At 44.0% G+C, this 24,575-nt stretch overlaps 1 protein-coding gene and 1 long non-coding RNA gene across 6 annotated transcripts in view; one reads left to right on the top strand and one right to left on the bottom strand.

The window, feature by feature from the left end:
* FAT3 (FAT atypical cadherin 3) overlaps positions 1-24,575 on the bottom strand; it is a 617,178-nt gene that overhangs the window by 49,808 nt on the left and 542,795 nt on the right. For all 4 annotated transcript variants that reach the window (XM_023645581.2, XM_023645579.2, XM_070273207.1 and 1 more), the window contains 5 exons: positions 8,312-8,701; positions 6,010-6,224; positions 4,682-4,819; positions 3,577-3,720; positions 270-467 (listed from right to left, as the gene is read on the bottom strand). In XM_023645581.2, the coding sequence (XP_023501349.1) occupies positions 270-467; positions 3,577-3,720; positions 4,682-4,819; positions 6,010-6,224; positions 8,312-8,701 (1,085 nt within the window). The remainder of the gene's footprint in view (positions 1-269; positions 468-3,576; positions 3,721-4,681; positions 4,820-6,009; positions 6,225-8,311; positions 8,702-24,575) is intronic.
* LOC138925285 (uncharacterized) lies at positions 11,827-12,839 on the top strand. 2 transcript variants are annotated; one of them, XR_011441216.1, is made up of 2 exons: positions 11,827-11,964; positions 12,637-12,839. It is a non-coding gene; the product is annotated as an uncharacterized lncRNA (long non-coding RNA). The 2 variants fall into 2 exon arrangements; XR_011441217.1 differs by having other exon boundaries at positions 11,901-12,083.

Here is a 24,575-nt window from a genome sequence, read left to right on the forward strand (position 1 = left end):
TAGAATGTAGATTTAGGCCCAGTGGCTGTCTGCCTGGCACACCCTACAGGCATGTCCCTCTTGAACAATGATGCTTCCCTCCCTTCCTGTTCAATTTCACACACAGAGGCCGCTTTAGTGGTGTGAAGTTGAATTTGAGATTAAAAGGGGAACATTCCTGCACAGTAATGAATTACGTTGACTTGCTCAACAAAGAAAAACCAACCAACGGGCACAGAAACAAGTACGAGAGAAAGTCGGCCTGAGATGGACAGAGAATGAGGCCCTACCTGGACACACAGCACGTATTCCGGAGACTCCATGTGCCGGAAGACCACGGCTGACCGCAGGATCCCATGCGGGTCCAATGTGAACCCCTCCTCTTCGTTTCCCGACAAAATAGAGAACGAGAAGGGAGGCCCATTGTGAAAGGAGTCCCTGTCTGTCACCACCAGCTGCAAGATGCTGGTGCCTACTGGCTTATTTTCCTGCATGAAAGAGTATATTAAAAAGGAAGATAAAATTACACCTTTCTTCACATTTTAAAAAACCCCATCATTACCGGCTGAGAGTGCTGTGCTGGAACACAGGGCTTTTAGGAGAAGGGATTCCCTGTGATATTATCTTGTCTTCTGAAAATATGCTGGCATCTGTAAGCATCATGCTTCCCCTCCTTGGCCGCCTCCCCACTCCTGCCCCATGAGACAATGAGCCGCAGGTGAGAACACAAGGACTCTGTGTTGAACGGGTTTGTAGGTTCCAAGAATGGTCCCTACACTTGGAAATGGCCTGAGTTCGCCTGTACAGCTCCAGGAAGGTGTGGTGCTCACCAGCCTTGGTGACTACATCAGAAATCGTCATGAGCCAAGAAAACTTCAACCTTTCAGGATGGGAAGGCACTTCCTCACACTTGTCACAACACGATTACACTGAGGCCCAACACTGTGACACAGTGTCACATCGGACTTTTTTGGGAGGACATCCTGGCAACTTCCAAGTAAACATACAAAAGCATATGCCAGGTGGAAAAATGGGGCTTTACACCCCACCCCTCAGAACACAGTTTTGCCATGTTTCATGAGGAAATAGAAAGGTGGTAGAACATTTCTCAGCTTGAGAATGAAGAGAAAGGAGATCCTGCACTTCATCAGAATTTTTGGAAGCCCCAGTGTTATTATGTAACCATGATTTTTAAATTTTAAAAATTCTTTTTGGTGAGGAAGATTGGCCCTGAGCTAACATCTGTTGCTAATCTTCATCCTTTTGCCTGAGGAAGATGTCCCTGAGCTAACACGTATGCCAATCTTCCTCTGGTTTGTATGTGGAATGCCGTCACAGTGTGGCTTGATGAGCAGTGTGTAGGTCCACACTGGGGATACGAACCCATGAACCCTGGGCTGCCAAAGCGGAGCGCACGAACCTAACCACCACGCCACTGGGCTGGCCCCTATGCAAGCATGACTTTACAGAACCTCTGTGCCTTTTCCCTAAAATGGAAATAGAAAGGCTTTTTGTCACTCCTTCTTGGGTGAAAGGTTCTCCTCAGTTTGAAAATGCCAAATGAAATTCCTCTGTAGCTCACGTGTTGGTTTCCTTGGCCCACTCTATTTAGACTTCAGCCTTTCCACAACGTGGGTCTCAAGTCAGTTTCATTAGTTCAGGCCTTCTGATGACATTGACTTAAGATTAAATGAATTTGGGTCACAGAGATGAAGACAACGAGACACGGCAGTTTGGAAAGGAGTCATGCATGGGGCAGACACACTTAAGTTTTATGTGCTGAATTAGTCTTATGAAAACCATGTGTTGGAAGAAGGAAATTATTCTGGGTTGGAAAAAGGGAGGAACGTTTTCTGAAGGAGAAAGAGAAAAGGACCTCAGAAACCTCTTTTTTTGCTCCTTCTCTCAAGTAGCCTTTCGGTCAAGAACAACTAGACCCCGTCTCCCTCTGGAATCGGTCGTGGAACCACTTGAGCCCAGTGTAGATTTACTATTTCACACTGACAGCATACTCAGCACCACACAGAATAGAAGATTTATTGATTTGTTTGCTCACTCTATCAAGGCCATTTCCTCCATAGAAGAGAGAAAATGTGTGCCCTATGGGTCATGGTCTGAGAAAGAAGGGTGACATGTAACACAGACAGGCCCCCACGCTGCAGCTCTGAGCTGCCGTCACAGCCGCGGTTTACAGGCTGCGCTTCTCGGGTTCTTTCCCTGCTGACTTTCTGTCGTGCATGTGAAAACAGTCTGTCAAGCTGATGGATGCATGTCATAAAACCGACTGTTGAGTAGGCAAAGCCCATTTTGTTTTGGGGCGAGCACACAGAGGCGGGGAGAGGCAGAGAGAGCCCCTGTGAGCGACAGTACTGAAGGAGAGCAATCTGAGAGAGAGAAATGAGGAAGGTGCAGACCCTGGGTGAAGCTTTGTGGAAGCAGGAGAGGGGTCAGAATACACGGCTGCTGGAAAAAGCATCAGAGAGGAGCGGAAAACCAAAATACCACCGGGGAAGGAATCGGATTTCGCTGACAAAGGAGTGGGAATGAAGCAGAGGGCTGCGAGCTTTACGCCCGACCGCCTCTAGCCTGATTCCTGGACAGCACACTGGTGCGGGGGGGAACCCGCTACGGATGGCCAGACTCAAAGTCGTGAATGATATTCCCCTCAAGACCTGGCTCACTCTCATCTTACCTTCTCCCCACAAAGCCCTGGGAACCTGTAGCGTGTGATTCTCAGGCCAAACTGCATCAGGCGAGAGCTGATTCTCTAGAATATCTGTGGCCCCCCAAGACATGTCTATCACCCCCTGTCTCCCCTAAGTCCTGCACCCTGACAGTATTCCTGGACTGGATTTCCTCATCCTCCCGAAGTTGGGCTTCCAGCTTCTAGAAATACAGGGAAGAGGAGGTAGCTTGGCTCCTAGTACTGTGCTCGTGAAATGTCTTCTGAATAAAACACAGATGGGAGAAGAGTCATTCTCTCTGACAGCAGAAAACCAACAGTAAGTTACTCAATCCTGTAGTCTAATTTGAAAGAGCAGGTGGACTTAAAGTGCTAAACGAATTGCTTATGGAAGATTGATTTTAATGAGGAACAGCTCTATCCTGATGCCCAAACTCCCTTGGAGAGGAGATGGTTTGTGTTCATCTTCCTCCCCTGGCACAACAGCACAAAGTAGCTTAAAGGCAGCCTGTTGTTGCGGAAGAGAATAGTTTTTGTTGAAGACTGACCCGAGTTCAAATCCTGACCCTACCACTTACCCCCTGCATGATCTTGGGTGAGCAACTTAACCACTCAGATCCTTAGCAACTTCACTGTGGAGTGGGGCCCGATGCAGCACCCCACTTCACAGGGCTGTGGTGGGGACAGACAGCCTATGCAAAGCACCTGATGCTTAAAAGAATCCCATCAATGATAGCACTTATCAAGGTTTATTAATTGGCTGCAGTGGAAGAATCAGGCCCTTTTCATACCAGCCTTATGACAGGATGAACAGGTATTAGGTAAAAACCGTAATAAACCATGACGAGCAAACCCCAGCAGAGGCAGGAGGCTAAGCATCTAAGGACAAGTGCCTGGCAAGCAAGACTGCTCACCTGAATCACAGCGGTATAGTTAGCAGGTGTAAAGACCGGGCTGTTGTCGTTCACATCAGAAATATCAATGTTGACAGTGGCAGTTGATGACATCGCAGGAGTGCCGCTGTCTACTGCCTGGACGAGCAGGGAGTATCCAGACACCTGCCAAAGCACAAAGGGCTGACGGTGAAGAAGTGCAGCACTTCCCTCCTTCTGTGCACACTCAGACTCGGCTGTGCTTTGCTGAAGATCAGCCATCTTCACTTTGATTCTCTAGACCAGGGTTTCTCGACCGTGGTACCACTGACACTTAGGGTGGGATAATTCTTCGTTGTTGGGGGCTGACCTGTGCATTGTAGGATGTTTAGCAGCATCCCTGGTCTCTACCCGCTAGAAGCCATTATCACCTTCTGCCCATTTGTGACAACCAAAAATGTCTCTAAATATTGCCAAATGTGCCCTGGGGGCAAAATTGTCCCTGGTTAGAACCACAGCTCTCAGCCTTTGTTCAAACATGACAGCTATCAACACTGATCTGTCTTATTGATCAGTTTTGACACTTCAAGGGTTATGGGCATATATAACCCATTGAGGTCTTTCTACTTTTGCCCATCACTACTATGACATCTTTTTCCATATTTTTAATTTCACTGTGAAGACACATATTTTTGGTTAAAAGAGATGATATTTAGAAACTTAGTTTAACCTTGGACAGAGGAATTTTCTGGATCATTCCTTCTGACTTAGATACCTTCAGATGATCCTTTTGGATCTGTTCACCCAGGGCTAAAGCTGCCTATGAAACCAGGACCACATGATCCCAATGCTGAAGGTGCTTTTCTGCCTCCTTGCTCTAGGAAGGACCAAAATTCAAACCATCCAGAAAGACACACCTTTACTTTTTCTTTAAACCATCCATAAATAAGAAACACCCAGAATCCACTGGCAGAAAATTCTTTCAAAGGTCTAACCACATACATCATGCTGCTATATTTTAGCCCATTTCTATTCACTCTCACTATTTAGAATGGAGAATCTTTCTATTTGTACTCATGGAGCCCATGCCTGATTCCAGCAAAGGGGTAGGTGTGGTTAGGAAGGGAGCTGGCCTAAACTAGCTTACCCGTTCCCGGTCTAATTTCTTCTTAACCTTCACAAGTCCCAAGACAGGATCCACAGCAAATTCATTGTCCCGATCTCCACTCACAATCGAAAAATGAATCTGTCCGTTGGGCTGGCTATCTGCATCTTCTGCTATTAGCTTCATGGGACACAAGCAAAACAAAGAAAAGATGTGACACAAGAGACAGAGGAAAGGTTTATTCTTAGAGTCCCAGGTCTGTACAAATGTGCACAGCTCTGACAGTTTTCTTAGGTGCTATGCTCACCAATGCCAGTGATCATGCCCCCAGCAGAAAAGATAATGGGTTAGCTGAAGGAGGGGAGTGCTATTATGAGAGCTGCCATTTTATTTCTGCCTACCGTCTGATGCTTGTTAGGCCTGATTTTCCTCAGGTCTTGAGCCAGTAAGGATAGAGCCAAAGGTAACTGATAGGAATACTTTCATATTCTTTCCCAATTCTGCAAAACAATAGTCTCTACCACTGAGCTGGCATTCTCCAATCCTATGCATTTCCATGTTAAGGAAGCCCAAGAAAATTCCCTTTCTCACATGGCAAACACACTGCCCCACTCTCTGCTACTCCATGTTGGTGACACCGGGATTTGTATGTAAAGAAATAGCCTCATAGAATCCAGGAAGGAGAGAAGGCCTGGGGAGTCCACCTTTGATGTGTAAAGAATGCACACCCGCAAGCTGGTGCTGTGGGAGCCAGAGACAAGGACGGATGGAAGGGACCTGTCTTACCTATGAATAGTGAGGATGGGGAGGATGGAACTCATCGTTTCCAAAATGTAATTTATAAGTCTAAGAGAAGCTGCATTCTGCTAACACCTGGTTTGTTCTTACTGGTACTAGAAAAAATTCCTTCTAGAAAGAGCTTCTCTAAGAATGGCCAATCAATCTTAAACTTGCTCCCATTTGTAACTGCGCTACTCTGTGTGTGTGTCAGTGCGTGTATACACAGGGGGCTGGGGAAGGATTTATCCTTAGCCACTTAATAACTTACCATGTAAGGGCACAAACTAGTAAGAGCTATTATTAGAAATTCAATCTATGGTCTGCTTTGTTTTCTCAAAAAACATACACTCCTGGGAGGAAAGTGACTATTGATCACTTACACTGTGATATAAATGACTTTATCAGACCTTTTTCTAATACAGAAACTGGAAAAGGAGCAGTTGAAAGACTGGTGCCTGTCTAGAGTTCTTGGGGACAAATCGACCCTAAAAGGAGAAAGTGTGAATAGAATCCAAGATAGATTTTGCTCATTTTTTCACCCTATTTAAGTTTATTAGCCTCAGACATTTGAACTTCCTGCTGGCACCTACCAAAATGACAGAGTCCCCGACCAAGGCATCTTCACTTATGACAGCGCTGTAGACATCTTGGCTGAACCTGGGAGGGTTGTCATTCACATCTGTGAGGTTGATGCTCACTGTGGCCACAGCACTGAGAGCTGGGGTGCCCCCATCTTTGGCTTCCACCACGAGGTAAAATTTTTTGCATAATTCATAGTCCAGGACTTCAGAGACAGAAATACCCCCTTGGAAGAAAAATGGGGAGCTTTAGATTTGATTAGGAAAAAACATTGGTCACCAGTTCTATAATCATGGTTAAATTTACACCATCATCTCCAGCCAAGAATTTTAGATATTTAGGAATGTGTTTATTTAATGCCCTACTGAAAGCATCTCAAAGTCTGACTAACATTGTCAGTTAAAACATAGCTATCCATCAAACACAGAACTGAAGAAATTGAGTCTTTGCAAGTTTCTGCAATAGTTTCTGAACTTCTCTCAAGCAGTCTGAAAATCTCTGGCATTATTCACCCTCACGCAACTAAGGGACAGGAACAAGCATTGCTGATAAGTGTCTCGCGATGATTCCTCAAGTGGACCCATGTGGATGGAGAATGAGCCAAGATATGTGGATGCGACTGTATGAGCCCACCCCTCATCAGCAAGTAAATACTTGCAGACTTAAGTGAATTGAAGTACCCACTAAGGTGCCTTGCCAAGTTATAACGTGCTTATCTAAAACCATTATGGCATGAAGAAGGCAAAGATTTCAGAAAGCTCAAGGTACAGTGACACGTAATGGAAAAGAAAATACCTGGGAATCAGTGGCCAAACAGTAAGTGTGAGTTTAGTGTCTACAATTACAGAACAGAGATGAAGCCCAAGTTATTTAAATTAAGCAAGTAGAACAAGGGAAAGCAGCTAGCTGGGTGTCACTGTGAGGGGGCGGCTCTGTGAGTGCTACTTCCCTCCCATTCTAGATCTTTCTGGTGAAGTGATCCAATCCTGCATTCTCAACTGGTAACTGGTCATTGAACTGCCTGCAGAGCAATTCTCAAGGGCATGTGCCTTTCTCCCACCTGGAAAACAATCATTAGGACCAAGGTGAGTATGTCACATTCATTCACATTTCCAGACAGGCGACTTCTCTAGAGGGTAAGGCTGCCCTTCTACTTAAGGTGAGAAACAGAAGTCAGACCTATAACAAGAGGCTCTTTCTCCCATAATTAAGTTTTCTTAGCAATTACCACCCTTAGTGCTTTGTTTTGCAGACCAGTCTCGTTATCCAGTGCCAAATTTAAACAGTACTTAACCATTTCCCCATGGTGTTCATATACAATGGCTATAACTAGACAGGCTAAGGCTGACACATATTTAAATGAGGAAAATCCCCATACGTTTTAATTTGAAGTAATGACCTTAATAAACAGAGTTACTGCTGGGAGAAGCTGCTAATGCAATTCCTCCATCAATATTTCCATCTTCCTAAACTTAAGGGCAGGGACTACACCTCCTTCACTTTTTGCACCCCGCATGGCATAGCAGTGCTATATGGAGGTTAGAACATAAAAGTCAGAGTCAGGAAGATCTGAGTTCAAATCTTGGATTCCCTACTTACTCACAGTGGACGTTGGGTAAATTATTTAACCTCTCTGAAGCTCTGTTTTCATCATTTAGAAAATGTAATAAATGACATGATTTAATAAGAATCTCGCATATTTGCCATATTAAATAAACATTGCCAATTCTGATAGTTTCTTGTTCGTCTTTACTGGACTGTCCCAAGGAGAATGGAACTCCCTTGCCACCTTGCTCAACAAGTGCATATTCCTTGAGCGATGAGGGAATTATGTCCAATGGCCGGAGGTGTGAGAGACTCACCTTTCTTATCTGAAAAATGGGCCTATTCACAGGGGCCTGCAGGTCACTGTACAGATCACTTACAACGTCTGCCTCGGCAGGTGACCAGAGAGTGGCAGCCTGAGTTTGGATAGTGGCAAGCGGATGCTAATCTCCAGGAGCACTTCCAAACATATGATCCAAGGAAAGAAACAGAAAAGAGAGAGAAACAAACAAACCCCCATGTTTGGTATGCAAATACTGCTTCCTCTTCCCACCTATGAACCACATTACTGCTCCCAAGCCTTGCATCCTCAGAAGCAGAGTGCCAGAGGGCACTCCAAGGTCTGCTGCAGGCCTTGCTAGGAGAAGATTTGTTTCCACTGTGAGGGAGCTAGGAGGAGGAAAAGGAGCCCTAGAAAGGCAGTCAGCGTGTTGAGAGAAGCAGGATACAGTGAAGCCTTGAATTGTAACTGGGTTGCTGTTTACCCACCTGTCTTTGGGTTGATTCTAAATTTCCCTTGTTCATTCCCAGACCGGATGAGATACGTAATCTCAGCATTTGTACCGATGTCTTTGCTGGTGGCAAAAACAGCAAGGACTTGTGTGCCAGGGGAGGTGTCCTCAGGCACTGTCACCAGGTAGTCCCTCCTTTCAAACACAGGGGGGTTGTCATTAATGTCCAGGACAGTGATGGTGACAGTGGCAAGAGAGGACAGGGCCTGTCCAGGGCTCTGGTCGGTGGCTTGCACGCTGATGTTGTAGGAGGACTGCTGCTCTCGGTCCAGTGGCTGCTCCAGGATGATGATGCCAGATGAGCTGTCAATGGAGAAGAAACCATCGGCCGAGTCGGCCAGGGAGTACACGACTTTCCTGTTGATGCCTGTGGGAGATGCAAGAACGTGAGTGGAGAAGATTGTGGCCTGCCACTCTGAACTAGAGTATTATGACTTTGCCAACTTTTGAAGGGTCACACGAAGAAGAATAGTAATTATAGAAACCACAGCTTTGGTTCCACAAAAATGTAAAAAATATACAGCTAAACTGAATGGTACAGAGATAAAAAATATTGACAAAAAATATCAGAAATAGTTGGATATTCTTAATATATTAAAGAACCCCACACATCTTTAAGATAAAGTCTAAGATGCCAACAGATACATGGGTAAGGATGTCCCCCAGAAAGAGAAATACAGATTAATTAATTACTTCAACAAATATTTATCTAGAATCTATCAGGCACTATTCTAGCTGCTAGAGATTCTAGCAATGGACAAGAGTAAAACATTTCATGAGGAAATTTTTACATTCTAGTGGGACTAAATAAGAAATTAACAATGACAAAGAATCAGCAAAATAAAAGGCATGTTAGAGGTAAAAAGGGAGAAAAATAAAGCTATAAGGGGGAGATCAGGAGTGCTGGGGGGAGAGGGAGTCTGGGAGATAGAGGGAAGGGTGATAATTTTAAACGAAGTGGTCAGGAAAGAGCTTGACACTTGAGTAAAAACCCGAAGGAGGGGAGGGAGTGAACAGTGCAGATTTTGGGGAGAAGAACACTCTGGGTAGAGGGACCCACAAGTGCAGAGGTCTGAGGTGGAAGCCCATCTAGTGTATTTGAGGAGCATTGTCAAGAAGAGTAGTGTGACTAGAGTCAAGAAGAAAGAAGTAGAAAATGAGATCAGGGTGATAATGGGTCAGGGAACAGATCGAGTGGGGTTGTGGTGGTGAGGTGGGAGGCTACTGGAGGGTTTCGAGGAGGGAAGTCATGTGATGAACAGAATCACTCAGGCTTCCAGTTGTGAACAGAATGAAGAACAGCAAGAGAGGAAGCAGGGAGACCAGCTGGCAGACTTTTACAAGAATACAGGCATGCGATAATGGCGGCTTGAACAAGGTGGTGGTGTTGGAAGTGGTGAGAAGTGATCGGGTTCCAGATCTATTGTGAACACAGAGGTGGTGTGAAAATGAGTAAAGGAAACTTCATTTAACTCGGAGCTGGCCAGGCTTGAAGGGGAAGCTCTTAACGCACTACCACCCAGTGTTTGGAGACTCCAGAAGGAAGAAGCTTATCTTGCTTTCTGCAATGGGAAGAAGCTTACTTCACATATTCTAGTAGAAGAAAGGAAGATTTTCTCCTTGCCCAGGTATAGCTCAGGCAGTGTGGAACTGCCACACTCAGCCAAGGAGGTGCTGCCATCATCCTGAACTGTCAGTCTCCTCCAATAGACTTTTGTTTAAAACAGTCCCTCCCAACTTCCTCCTTTACTCCAGAAAACCAAGTCCCTTTCCTTTGTTCTCTGGACTGTCCTGTGGTTCACCACAGTTTGCACGTCCCAAATTGCAATTCCTCTGCTATTTCCAAATAAACTCATTTTGCCGGTAAAATAACTGGCTATTTCACTTTTTAAGGTTGACACTGGTAAGAAGTGAGGCGGTATTGGATGTGTTCTGAACTTGGAAGTAGTGAGAAAAGATTGTTTTCTGATTATAGAGCTGGCAGGATATGGGATGTGAGAGAAAGAGAAGACCCCAGGATGACTCTTAGGTTTTGGCGTGAGCAGCTGAAAAGAGGGGGTTCCATCAGGTGGGATGGAAAGGACTACAAGAGGACTAGGATTTGGATGAATGGTCACGCGACCCATTTTGGACAGGTTAAGTTTGAGATGGGCATTTTATATGTAAGCAGAGATCCAAGTAGGAAGTTAGTACCGGAGGCGGGAGATGAGAAGAGAGGTCCAAGCTGGAGCTATAAATTTGAGGGTTATCAGCGTTCAGATGGCATGCAGAGCCACGAGAATGGATGAGATCAAAAGGGAACGTAAAGAGAAAAAAGAAATCCAATGGCCAGTGAGCCTGGAGCACTCTCTCCATCAAAGAAGGGAGAAGATCTAGTCTAGTCAGAGAGTGAGCTCCAGCTCTATAATCTAAGAAAGGCACTTAGTTACCAAAATACCATTTTATCTTAATAAATACTACAGCTAAAAGATATCAACCTGGAAATGTCCCTCAACAACCAACACCGTAGTGAATAATGACTGGATTGACTTCCGGTTCTGAAGACTGATTTAATTGTTTTCATCAGAGGCTCTGAGCATTTCAAAATGGTTCATGTACCAGAAATTCGCTATAAGTTAAGATTTATATGAAGCAAAATGTAACAACTTCGTAGGCTGAAAAAGCATTATTTTGAACCTAAATGCGCTTAATGAAGACAGTCATTAGTCGTGACTTCAGCTATGCAATCACCTGAAAATGTCTTTTGTGAGTCATGGACCCTGGAACATAAGCTGTTAGAGGGGTGGGTCTAAGCCTATGTTGTTTTCTATTATAACACCTTGCCCTGGGACAGACTTTGGCAGTAATAGGAGTTAAACTCTTTATTCCCCCAGTGTACAATTTCCCTTAAGCCAAAATTCCCAGCAAACCAATAAAATCATATATCTGGAGGGAATGACATAAATTGCATTATGTGGCTTTAACCAAAAGGTCAACACTGAGAGCTTGTTCTTGGTTCCATTCCAGAGAGTCCATTTTTTCCAAAGTTTCATCATTTACTTTTATTTCTCTTTCAAAACAACCACCCCGTGGTATATAAACATCAACCTCTGATTTTACTGGTGCGAGGATTAAAAACAAGAAGGCTTTCCTCCTTTCTTGCTGCCCCTAGAAATAAGGCTCCAGAGCAGAGCTTTTAGGAATGCTTTTTGGCTATTTTTAGAGCGGCTGCAAGATTAAATTCTTCAATGTAAATTCCTGGGGTGAATACGCAGTGGGTTGCAGAGGTGATCAAGATTGCACCTGAAAAACACTATCCCCGCCTGGGTGTCAGAGCTGGTTGTGTGCCCCGGAAGCTGCCTTGACTGCCTGGATAGTCTCAAGGTACCTCTCAAAGTCACAAAAATGCATTTATGGAAATGCATCAGTGATTGATGTAAATACACCACATGGGTTTTCAAATCACACATGTTCCCTGAGAATTTGACTTCTCCCTCCAGCATCTGGAAAACCAGTCTTACCAACCCTAGGATGGGATGGGAAATTCACGCAGCGCCTTTCATCTGAGCATCTGCTGATACTACAAAACCCACTTCCGTGATGCATAATCCGAGAGCTGAGGGATTTGCCTGGTGCCGCTAGCATTTTCAGGTGAGCACGAGGGACAAAACCCTGTTTTTCCTGGACTCCTACCCAATCTCCATAAGGATTCCAGGAAATCTGCTCTGGACATGGTTCCTCTTCGAGTCTAAAGTTCATTTAGGAAGAAGGTAATTTCTGACTCTGTTCTAAAAGCCAAGGCACTCCGACCAGCTGAGCTAGAGAGGGAGGGGTTGGGTTTGCACACTGGCGCGCTCTGTGGCAGCAAGGACTAAGGGGAAGGTGATTTAGTGGCTGCCTGTGTTTCCCTCACTAGGACACTGCTAAAATCTAATTAAAAATATCACCTGTGTTCCTGGTCTGCCGCTTTCTCTTCTGGCCCTATTCAGAGGCACTGGGTTCTGCTCAGATCCCCAAGCAGGAGAAGCTATGTTCCCTGAGCTTCCTGCTCAGCCGGCTAGCCCTGTTGTTGGAGCTGTGTTTACAAGGCTGACATTAATCAGCCACACAAAGACCGTGGCTCCCCTCCGGGCAGATTCTGTTAATTTAAACTCGATGACAGCATTTTTCTGCTTTACCACAGCAGAAAACTATCCCCTCCCCACCAAGTTGCTGACCCAACTCCCCCCACCTCCCCATACATTTTGCTTCTGACAGTATCTTGGGCATTCATACCACGAGGACCTGGGAGATTGATTGTTTACCTCTCCTGTCTATTACCAGTTCGACTGAAATGGACGCAAGACCAGAAAAGATGGTGGTGGGGATCCAAGCCAACAGACCTGCTGAATGGCATCACTTATGATTTGATAACACTCAAGAAAAGAGCAGGATATATTTTTGGAACATGTTAAAACTCCAATGTAGACACAACTGCAATGAATTTCAATGATTTTTAGAAGTAAAGTGAGATGCGTAAATGACAATTTGGAGGCAGTATTTTTCGTGTATAACTTGGTCTTTGCTGTGTTACCAGGCGATGGGGTGCTGTCTTTGTTAAATGAATGCAGGTTATGTCACTAAAGTGGAAACTTTCTATCCAAGGGCGTTTGATAAATGCCATCCTTCAAGTAACCATCCCTTCGTTACACACCCGGCGGAAAAGATGACCCTGAGCAGAAGACTCGCTTGCTAATTGGTCTAATGCTCTTACTGCATGTCACGATGTGTTATCTGAAGGTATAACATTAATCCATCATTTCGCATCTGTGTTTTAAGTATGTAATTCTCTTCACCAATTTGAGCCTAATTTAATGAGGACAGAGCTACTTAGCTTCTTGAAATGCTGAAATGCCAGGCTACCAAGAGAAGCATGACTTTCATTGCAAGTGAAGTTTCTGCACGTTAACTGTGGCAAATGGAGCAGGCAGGCCTTCAGAGGATTAAAATCAAGTGAAAAGAGAATGATTAAAATCCCTATTTACTCAAAGGAAGTAATAGGAAGTGGCATTTTGTGGAGCTGGGGTTGGAGGAAAGAAATAGCACATAAAGATTCCCAGGAGGGCAGGCCGTGAAAGCTGGGGGTGGGTTGCCATGGGCATCTGTATTCCCTCCCTTGGAAGGTTTCTAAATGGAAGCTAGGTTCCTTTCAATTCAGCTAAATGGAAAGATGGACTTTTTGGACATGGGACTGTACAGAAAAGTCAAAGTTTTGAATGCTTTAAAATGAAGGCAATGGTCCAGTCCTGGAAGACAGGAGACCTTGCTTCTAGCCCAAGATCTGCCCAAACTACACAGTGCACTTGGGCAAGTCACTTAACTTCACTGGGTCTCAGGTCTTTTCATTTTTGGAATGACAGAACCCAGATCAGTTGAGATTTAAGATGATATTCCAGCACTATGCTTCATTTCCAAGTTAAACAAATGGAGCTAGTTTCATTTATATTTCCACAGGACTGCCCGCTCCCTGGCCCCCAACTGCTCACTAAGTTGCTAGAACTTGGCTTAACTGGGCCAGCATCACCAAAGGAGAAGTCCAAATTAAGCCTGATCACGATGAGCTATTGGAATCTTCTGGATGGGAAGAAAACTTAACATAGCAGATTCCTATCATTCAGTTGAATGTTCAGAGTTCACAAATACAGCTTAGACTAGCAAGGCTTTCAGACCTTGAAGAAATAACGCCCACTGCTAGGATCATCCCCCAGGATCTAACCCAGTGTTAGAAGAACTCAGCTTTATATTGAGATTGTTGAATGTGTTAGCAGCGGCACCAAAACTGAACAGTGAGAGTGTCCAACACAGCAAGTACATTGAGATTTTTTTAACCTGGTCTTTGAATAATGTTTTCTCCCCTTCTCCTAAGATCAAGCTCCCTAAGCTTAAGGAAACTACAAGAGCTCTGTTATGCTTGCTTTAGGTTTTTATGTTGGCAGCTGCTTTGACCTTGTCAGAGCAGGACCTTGTCTGTGACATTCACACTGTACCCTCCACCAGCTGCACAGGATCTGGCCTATAGGTGGCACACAAAAAATGTGGGCTGTACAAATTACTGTAAACTCACTTTTATAAGGAGGTTTAAATTGATATGGAATAGAATCTGAGAAGAAATAATTTGAAACAATCTCAACAATTAGACTAGTAACACGTTGAATTTTGGTTCTAATCACTTATTTTTTAAATCAACTTTATTGATATATTGAGGTGTCATAATTTATGTACAACAACATGAACACATTCGAAGTGTCCAGCTCATAAATCCTAACATACATACACCCCCATGGAACCACAGCCCTTATCAAGATATAGAACATTTCAATCACCCCTCAAATTTACATCATGTCCCACTGCAGTCAGCCCCCGGATCCCACCTCCCAGGCAACGTAAAAACCTATTTTTGAACCAATACTTTCTCCTTTCTTCATTAGTGCCTATTCATCAGTGCTTGAAATCCCACAAGTATATTTAGATTTCACAGTCTTCATGACCCAGGTTTGGTGATTAAGGCATGCTCTTATTTAAGCTATAAGGATTATCCTTTGAAGAGAAATGATAAACAAAGCTTTGGTTCTTGAATATGTCATCGTGTTCCTTTGCGACAGCTTTATCCTTAAAACACAGTAGTTACTTTTGAGAAGTGCAAGGATTCGGTCTTTCTCACAAGAGACACTGGCTATGACCCTTCCATTTAATGAGGATTTGCCAAGTGCCACCTGTTGGATTGCTCCGGGCACTGCATTGAGGGGAAGCGGAGCCCCAAAGACATCATTCCGAACACCATCCCTAGGAGCTTAGCAACATGACGAGGAATTACTTAAACTAGATAGTTCAGGGCATCCTGCATGTCTTCCACCAGGTGCCCTCTCCCATTGGAATCAGAACCCCGGGTTCTTTTGATTCTATCGCTGAGCTATCTCTTGAATGTCTTGTGGCCGGGTCTCATAGCCAGATGAGGCTCCCATTCTCTCTCACCTAGACAGTTGCAAGAGAGTTCTAATTACAAACTACCTCAGACTCTTGCTTCTCTTGGCCAGACTTAACTAGAGTTAAGTTCCTAAAACTTTGGATCCAGTCCTGCTTCAGCTGCTCAAGATGGTCACCAGCTTCTCACTTTGTACAGTCAGAAGTAGAAACGTTTGAGAATGGCTTTCTAACCTTTGCAGTCTGGTTCCAACCCTCCCTCTCAGTGTCATCTCCTGCTCCACTGCCACCGTGTACCATCTACTCCGGGTACTCCTGAAGACGCTGTGCACATTCACTCCTCCAGGCCTTTGCTCGTGCTTTTCCTTCTACTCAGAACGTTCTCTTCCTCTCCTTTCTTTGTCAAAATCCTACATATTCTTCGCAAGATCTCCTCTGGGACAGCTTCCTTAATTTCCCCAGTTACTCCTTCCTCACTGTGCTCCCTTAACATTATTTTGCATTATCATTAGTTATATTTAAGTCTGCTCTCCCACTAGATTAATGTATTTTTTAGGCAGACGGACCGTGTTTTACTATCTCTGTACCCCAGGACTGAGTGCAGGGCCTGACACATAGTCAGGGTGCAATAAAGGTTGAACTGCAGAAGAAACAGCCAGGGCACCAAAGCGAGTGCGTGAGCGTGCTAACACATCAAATGTAGGTGATGTGCGTTCTGCACACACATGCTCACTGCAAAAGCAAGTGTTAAAGAAAAGTGAAGAACCTCAAAAGGTGCAACACAGAGAAGTCAGGAATATTTAATATTAAAAAGGTACATAAAACATTCATAGATTTATAAAAAGCTATTGCTAAATAGACGTTTGCATTTTTGAAAAAAAAAAACCTGCTCACTACCCAATTTTCCAAGAATGAGTGGTAGAATAAATCATGGTACTTTCATATCACAGAATACTATATATATCATCATTCAAAAGTGTAAAATAATATATAATATGTTTGCAAGCCAGTGAAAAAAGCAGGTTAGAAAGCAATATATAGTTTAGGAACCTGTTTTTGTAAAGAACAAATGCAGAAGGGATTTCTGTCAAAATGGCAACAATGCTTAGAACTGACTGTTTTTTTCTTTTTGCCTGTCTTTCCAGATTTTACTCAGCGGACACAGATCATTTTGTAATAAGTAAAAGAGCTATTACAAAAATCATGTACTTGGAAAATAATTCTTTAATATCAGTTTTGGAGAGCAGTCAAATTTTCAAGTTATTTTTCAGGCCAGTTTAATTCTCAATGTATATACCATTTGAAATAATTGTAGAAAAAGATACTTATCTATTGTATAAGGCTTCTTTTTCTGGATATTTCCATTCCTCACATTAGTTTGTGCTCAAAAAGACACTCACTTTACTTGGAAAATAAATTTTTGCCAAAGGTCTCATTTTAAAAGTTATTTCAAAAGATACACTTTTTAAACTGTTTTTTTACACTTAAATTAAGCTGTAGAAGAAAATGGCTAGCCTAAAATTCTTATCTCATTGTCTGTGGGAGACAAGTAAAATCCCATTACTGTGAAAGGACTCAAACTGACTGGTCTTTATTCTCTTTAAAATATGCCTTTGGATGATATGAAATAAAACAGAAAGTTGCCATGAGGAGGCCCGTGGAATTGCAATTACTTTTTAATTAGAAATGACTTTTAAATAGATTCTCTAATTATTTCTGTTTTAAGTGCCTTTTAAAAGTTTTTCATTGGGTGATGACTAAAGCTGGCACATTCCCAAGGGCAAAATACCAACTCTTGGGGTCATTAGTCCCTTGGCTTTTCGAATAGTCAAAAAAAGACAGGAGGCGGCACCAGTCACAGAGTCAGGGAGATGCCAATCATACCATAAACCTCCTGGGGACTCGCCAATTGGCCTGGCACCAGCTCTGCTGAGTAGGACTGGTGACATGATTGTGCGGTCCCACACAACATAAAAATGCAAGGCCCCTTGTTTAAACAATGTTAACAAGTTCAACACAGCCACAGCAGAGCATTAAATCAACATGAGGCCCTTCTAAGCAAAGGCCCTGTACAACTTCAAGGCTGCACACCCAGAAAGCTGGCCCCGTGGCTGAGCGAGACTACTTTCTGTGATATCTCAAAAGCTGCAGCTCATCTGGGTATGAACTCTTTCAACTATCTATGCTTGGCACTTTGCTAGGCCTGAGATAGTCAAGTATAAGTAAATTAATTCATCAACTAAGTACCCCAAACTCCACATCTATTGGTACGTAGAACTTTTATGTTAGACTGCTATCCAACAATGATACTAAAAATGTTTCCCAAGGGGGTCATTAAGTATGACCATCAGATCAATTCACTCATCCAGCCAATAAGTACTCATAGGACTTCTGCGGTACGGCAGGTATGGGGGCTGCAAAGAAGAATGGGTCACAGCACCTCGACTCTCAAATGGCTCCTATTTCTCAGGAGACAAGCATGTATATAGTTGATTGTTGGAGAGGGGTGGCCAAGGGAAGTTTCCTAGAGAAAGTGAATTGAGTCATGAAGGAAAGACATGAGTTGTGAGGAGTACCAAAGTGGAAAAGTGACAAGAAGAAAGGGCATGTCATGTGATGTGAAAGAATGTGAAGTTAAGAAGGGTAAGATTGCAAGGTGTACTCAGAGAAGGGTAAAGCGTTCGGTATTGCTAAATTAGGAGTTCAGAATGGCAGAAGCTAATGTTGTTTATTTTCAGAGCCACTAGCAAATTACCAAAGCTGTTATAAATAATTATAGCTGGAGTAACTGGGCATAAGTTAATGGATAAATTAGTAGAGAGAGAAGAAGAAGATTGGAAGGAGTGAGTTGGAGAGGGTGTGTGGGTGGGAAGCATTTTTTAATATGTGAGAAGTTATTTAAAGAGCTCCCCAGCAGATGATGGACAACATAATTGTGTCTGTCAAGGAGGCTTCACAAGATGAAGTGATAGTGTGTATCCTGCAGCAACGCTGGTAAGCACACTCCACTGAGCCTCAACATACCCTGCAGAGGCAGGAAGCAAAGTTGGGGTCGTTGGATTCTGTAGAAAACGCCCAAAGGTACGTGTAAATCCCTCCAAACACTCTAGCGCTCCCTTAAACCCGTCGTCTTCTGCCTTGCGTTGTGTTGGATCAGGATTGATCCAGTTGAGTAGCTCAGAGGCATTACCGACCTGTACTGATGAGGCATCCTGTGAATGCGTGAGCTCATGGGAATGAATCCCTGCGATTACCTGTTAGAAATCAGAATTCTCTGCCCATGGGTGATACTAAAACACTTCACTAAGATATCCCTTTCTCAAAGGAATTAGCTGTTCCATATGACGGTAAGTGTTTTGACCCCCAACGTGGAAGAAATTGGATTTTAAGAAGAGTAATAACAACAACTTACACGCGTTAAAGGCAAAGACTCCTAAACCAGGCGAGGCATCATAATCAACCAGAGGGAAAAACTATATGTCCAGCCTTATCCCAGACTTTCTGAATCAGGTTTTGGAGATGGCATCCTGGCCTGTTTATTTGTTTATTTTTGTCTGTTTATTTGTAAAGTTCCAAAGGGGATTCCAATGCACAGCCAGGGCTGATAACCAGTTTGTCTGATTTTTGAGCATTATTTTCTCTCTGCTGCTGGATCCTGGAATCTGGGAGGAGGTGGTTTGTAGGGCCCTAATCAACTGAAGGGATCCTATTTTCTTGAACACGGGGGAGAGGGGTGGTGACTTTGTATTCCCAAATGAAGCCTTGTGAGACAGAGGACATTCATATTCTCTCCAATGGAAGTGGAGAGGGGATTTGAGGATTCCTACACAAGGGAGCCCAGGCTGAGTGTGTGACAGTCCCTGGAATAAGGAATCCACATATGCCCTAGACATGACATTAGGGAATTTAGGTGGAATGTCTAACTTTGTTCTCCCAACAACTTGGCAGTTCAACAGACACATATCAAGCATGTACTGGGTGGCTGGTGCCATGCTAGTGCTGGTGAAACATAAGTGAACAGGCTGGTATCCCAGCCCTCCAGGAGCCCATGATCTGGTGGGAAAACAAGGAATTAATATCTCCATTTTTCCAGGGAGGAAGTGGAGGTTCAGAGGGGTTGGGGAACTTACTGAAGGTCAGAGAGTAAGTGTTGGAATTGGGATATTTAATCTGGTCTCTGTATGATGTCACTTCCCAAAGTGACAGACAAATGTGACACAGAGGTGACGGGGTGTCACAGTCCACCATCTAGTCCTGCTGCTGGTGGAGGTAAAGAATTCAGGAAGGGGCTCACGGGGCCCTGGAGCCCTGTACTCAGGACCACTATCCATTTAACAGATGCCTTGGGAGAAGTCACTTAACCTTTGAACCTCAGTTTCTCCATCTGGAGGTGGGAGTATCAAGATTTGTTCTTGCCATAGTAAAATTACATGTTTAAGTATTTTGGGCTCTCAGGAGAAGAGCTTTGAACATAGGATGATATTTTTTGATATCTACAACAACATGCTTCGACCATAACGTGCTCCAGAGAATGGCTTGTATCTCTTAGTCTTTAGGGGGATTATTTAATTTTTATGGACATTTTAATAGTCCCTCAGCTGCCTTGAAAGATTTAATACTTCAGAGAACAACAGAGCTTTGATGAAGAAAAGAAAAACATGTTGAATCACTGGCCTATGCAGCTTAGAGGTAACAACTTGTTTTCTTTTTCCCTTGAGGAAGATTAGCCCTGACCTAACTACTGCTAATCCTCCTCTTTTTGCCGAGGAAGACTGGCCCTGAGCTAACATCCATGCCCATCTTCCTCTACTTTATACGTGGGACGCCTACCACAGCATGGCTTTTGCCAAGCGGTGCCATGTTGGCACCCGGGATCCGAACTGGCGAACCCCAGGCTGCTGAGAAGCGGAACGTGCGAACTGAACCGCTGCACCACTGAGCCGGCCCTGATAAGAATTTCTAAGGCGTTAGGAAAGATATAGAATATATGATACTTAAGAAAAGATAGGCTGAAATCAGAATTGAGTCCCTCTTGAAACATCTTCTGGTAGAAACTACTAGAGTATAGAAAAGAGCATTGGCCTGAGATGTCAGGATACCCTCCTTTTAGATCCAGTTCTGCTACTAAGTCAGTCATCTTGGGTAAGTCTCTTTGTCCCTGAGCTTCAGTTTCCTCTTCAGAAAAAGAAGGATTTGACTGGATTTTTCCTCAGCAGTGGTAACATTCTCAGATCTACTAGGACTACAGTTCACAGAGGAAGTGGGCCTAAAGCCCCAAGGAGAACCCATAAATCCACGAGAGCAGCAACAAGGAGCAGCCAATAGCCGCTCACGCCCTCACGCCCTGCCCACGTCAAAGCAGCTGTGTTCCCCACTTGGCTGAACTGCTCCTCCTCGAGGGTGGGCCCTATTTTGATTGCCACTGACCTGCATGAAAACCCTCTTCCTCACAGAGTGGAGCCTGTGGAAGGATAATAGCTATGGTAGGGGACTCTTAAGGATATACGGATAAAATTCAGGATGCCCATGAACTTGCATTAGTGTATTAGTTCTCTACTGCTCCATGCCAAATGAGCCCAGAACTTAGCAGCATAAAACGGGGTGAGTGATCCAAGAGAGAGGGAGAGAAAGTGCTATGTACTGAATTTCGTCACCCCCAAATTCATGTGTTAAAGTCCTAACTCCCAGTCTGACTATATTTGGAGATAGGGCTTTTAGAAGGTATTAAGGTTAAATGACGTCATAAAGGTAGGGCTCTAACCCAGTATGATTGGTGGCCTTTAAGAAGAGAAAGACAGAGAGAGCTCTTTTTCTCTCCACAGCACACACCAAGGAAAGGCCACATGAGCACAGATTAAAGGCGGCCATCTGCAAGCCAGGAACTCAACCTCACCAGAACCTGACCATGCTGGCACCCTGAACTTAGATGTCCAGCCTATAGAACTGTGATAAAATTAATTTCTGCTGTTTAAGCTGTTAAATCTATGGTATTTTCTTCTGGCAGCCCTAGCTGACTAATATAGAGAGCATGCCCAAGTTGGAAGGCACAGTCTTTTTTAACCTAATCTCAGAAGGGATATCATCACTTCTGCCATATTCTCTTCATCAGAGGTGAATCAGTAAGTCCAGCCTAGTCTCAAGGAGAGAGGTGTGACTACCATGAGTTGGGGGTCATTGGGGTCATCTTAGAAGCTGCCTATCACAGAGGAAGAAAAATTTACACCTTTATTTTCAATAACCTCTAACTGGATTTAGCATCACATTCAATTATAAATGTAGGCAATACATCACTATACTATAGCAGCACCCGTGACTTGTAACCAATAGAAATCACAGCTATTTTCACATAATTTTACGGCTGTTGCATGTAAATTCTGCTTACCACTTCTCCAGAATATGGAGGTTATTAGGTCTACGGTGTTAGATCTTGTTACTGAATATATTAAAGCAGAAGTTCATATTACTATGTAACAACTTTAAAAGAACATTTGGACAAATCTATTTCATTTGTAACTTCTATATTTTAAGAATTATACAATATTATCCTGAGAAGTGATCTGTAGTCACCAAACTGTCAAAGTATTCATGACACAAAAAGATTGAGAATTCCTGAGCAGGTGGCTTTCAAAGTCTGGTCCTTGGAACATCAGCACCAGCATCCTCTGGGAATTACTCTGAAATGTAAATGATCAGGTCTCCTCCCAGACTCATCGCATCAGAAACTCTGGGGGCGGAGCCTAGCAATCCTGGCTTTACCAAGTCCTGTAGGTGATTCGGACGCACACTGAAGTTTGAGAACCACTGGTCTAGAGTCTCTCATTCAGAGTCTGCATTTCCAAGAAGCTCCCAGGTGATACTCATACTGTAGGTCCAGGGACCACTTTTTGAGGACCACTTCCCTTGGCTAAAACACGATTAGCTGGATATCTATCTGTTAATCAACCCTCCTTTGGCTCTGCCACTAACTAGCTTGTAGTTCAGGGCAAGTTAACCTCTCAGAGTTTATTCATAGGTTAAATAGAACCACAAAAAACTATATACCAACTTTCAGGGTTGTTGTGAGAAGGGGAAATATGTATCTGCAGTACTTGGCATAGTGCCTGGCATGTAGTAGAAACTCAAAAAGTAAACGTTATTAGCCATACTATGATTATCATTATTTAAAATTCTTATTAAGCACCAATCTTGCCTTGGAGGGGTTAAGAGTAGTAGAGAAGTGACATGCAAACAGTTCCATGTCAGGACGGTCTCGAGGTGCTGCAGGAGCTTAGAGTAGGGAGATCTAACTGCAAAGAGGGCCAACTGGCCCTTAGATGGTTCACTCCTTTCCATTCACTCCTGGGCGAACCTCACATTGACCCTTCGAGGTTGGTAAAGCAAGCATAACTACTGTCATTCTCACATTATAAAGGAGGAAACTGAGTCTGAGGGAGGCCAATGACTGGCCCAAGGTCACACAGCTTGCACATAGCACAGGTCACTATCAACCAGGGCTTTCCCCATGCCCATGTGGCCTCTTGATCAATGAGGTTACTAGGAGATGCATCCCTTAGGGAGATTTGGGAACATCCCCCTGGCCTGATCCGCAGGGTCCAGAGGAGGCCAGGGTGCTAGCTCAACTGGGGTATGAGGCTGCAAAGAAGATGTCCACATGGGAAGTCCTAGAAGGGAAAAACAGCAGGCTGCCTGCGTGCCTCCTTGTGGGATCCATGGATACAGCCACCTCCTCCTGATCCCACAGACTGTCCCTCCTCCATGTCCCACACACCCAGGTGCCAAAGGCAGTGGAAAAACGTGCTTCAGAATTTACCTCCTCGGTCTGGTATGACATTTTTTTGCTTTTGCTTTGGGGCCTAGTGCAAAAGTAATATATTCAGGAGCTAAGTCCTTCAGAGAAGGCATACTGAAATTATATTTGCTCTCCTCCATGAGACCAGAAGGTGATGATGGAAGATTTCAAATCTAACACCATCACAGGAATCAAAACTTTGCTTGGGCCATCAAACCTGAAGTTAAGTGAGAGCCCCACGTGTAGACGAGCGTTTTTGATTCTTACAGATTAGTGTGAATGACACCCTCAGACTTTGTCCCAGAACAATGCAGAAAACTGCTAACCCAGAACACTCGACCTGCTTTTCTGTCATAGTCGTGGACTTACCTCATCTCTTAGCATTTTTTCCCGTCTCTTTTCCTGTCTTTTACCAAGTGGCAGACCTACAAGCCTAGGACGAGTCAGAAGAGGCAAGAAACAACTTGTAGATTCATTTAAAGTGGTTTGGTCGGAAAGATCTCTGTTTAGCAATGCTCAGTGGTTATTTTCGTGAACATTCCTCTCAGATAAATAATTTCCTCCTCCTTCATAAGGAGGTACACTCTTAGAGCAAGGATGCTCCAAGTCACTGGGCCAGCCCCTGACTTCCTCTGACAAGATCTGGGCTTTGGAAAACCAAGTTTCTTCTAGCTTCTGCCCCAGGAGAGCACAGCACAGCAGTCAGGATGCCATCTCCCTCATGAAACACTCAGAAAATGAACCCCCCACATGGACAGCAAGCTTGCATAATTACAGTGAAAGACAGTGCAAACTTAAGGATGCTGAGGGCTGAGGAAAAAGAAACACTTGGGTCAAAATGGAAAAGTTTTGTCAAGAGGTAAGTTTTCTCTGTCTCTTCCTATTCTCTGTTAATATGAGGATCTAAGTATTAACATTAGAGGGAATGGCATAATTCTGGAAAACTCTGAGAGGGAATTTCTCACATTTTCTATTAATGTAGTTCACTCTACTGATTGGTCCCACCACGCATTCACATAACCCAGCACTTACACAGCTTTCACGTTCTCTTCCTCATTTCTTGTTGACTCCCTCTCATGTTTCCCCTAGCCCCTGAAATACACTCCCTACGCTCTCCTCAGTGCAGCAGCCCAGCTCCTGCCATGTGAGTCTCCTTGGATGACAGAGCGTCTTACCACGTGGAGATGTCTGAAGGAAGATGTGTCCGCCCACTGGGTTATCCTCAGCAACTCCCTCATAGTTTCTTCTTTTGGGTTTCAGACTTTTTCTTTCTTCTTCTCTCCTTTCTTTCAGTTCTAAGGTCAAGTGGCCTCTCCATGTTGCTGAGGCTAACCCACCCATACCCATATTAGTAATGTCACTCTCTCCTGCCTCTTTGGGACCTGCTGGGCCAGTTGCCCTTTCCTGCTTTCATCATTGTGGCAGAGACAATGGGTGCTCACCACATATCCCCATGGCCTCCCCTACATTTCCCAGCCTGTTCTGACTAGTTCTGGGCAATAGACGACGACAG

This window comes from Equus caballus, chromosome 7 (genome assembly GCF_041296265.1).
Source record: "Equus caballus isolate H_3958 breed thoroughbred chromosome 7, TB-T2T, whole genome shotgun sequence".
In the NCBI taxonomy this organism is placed as follows: Eukaryota; Metazoa; Chordata; class Mammalia; order Perissodactyla; family Equidae; genus Equus; species Equus caballus.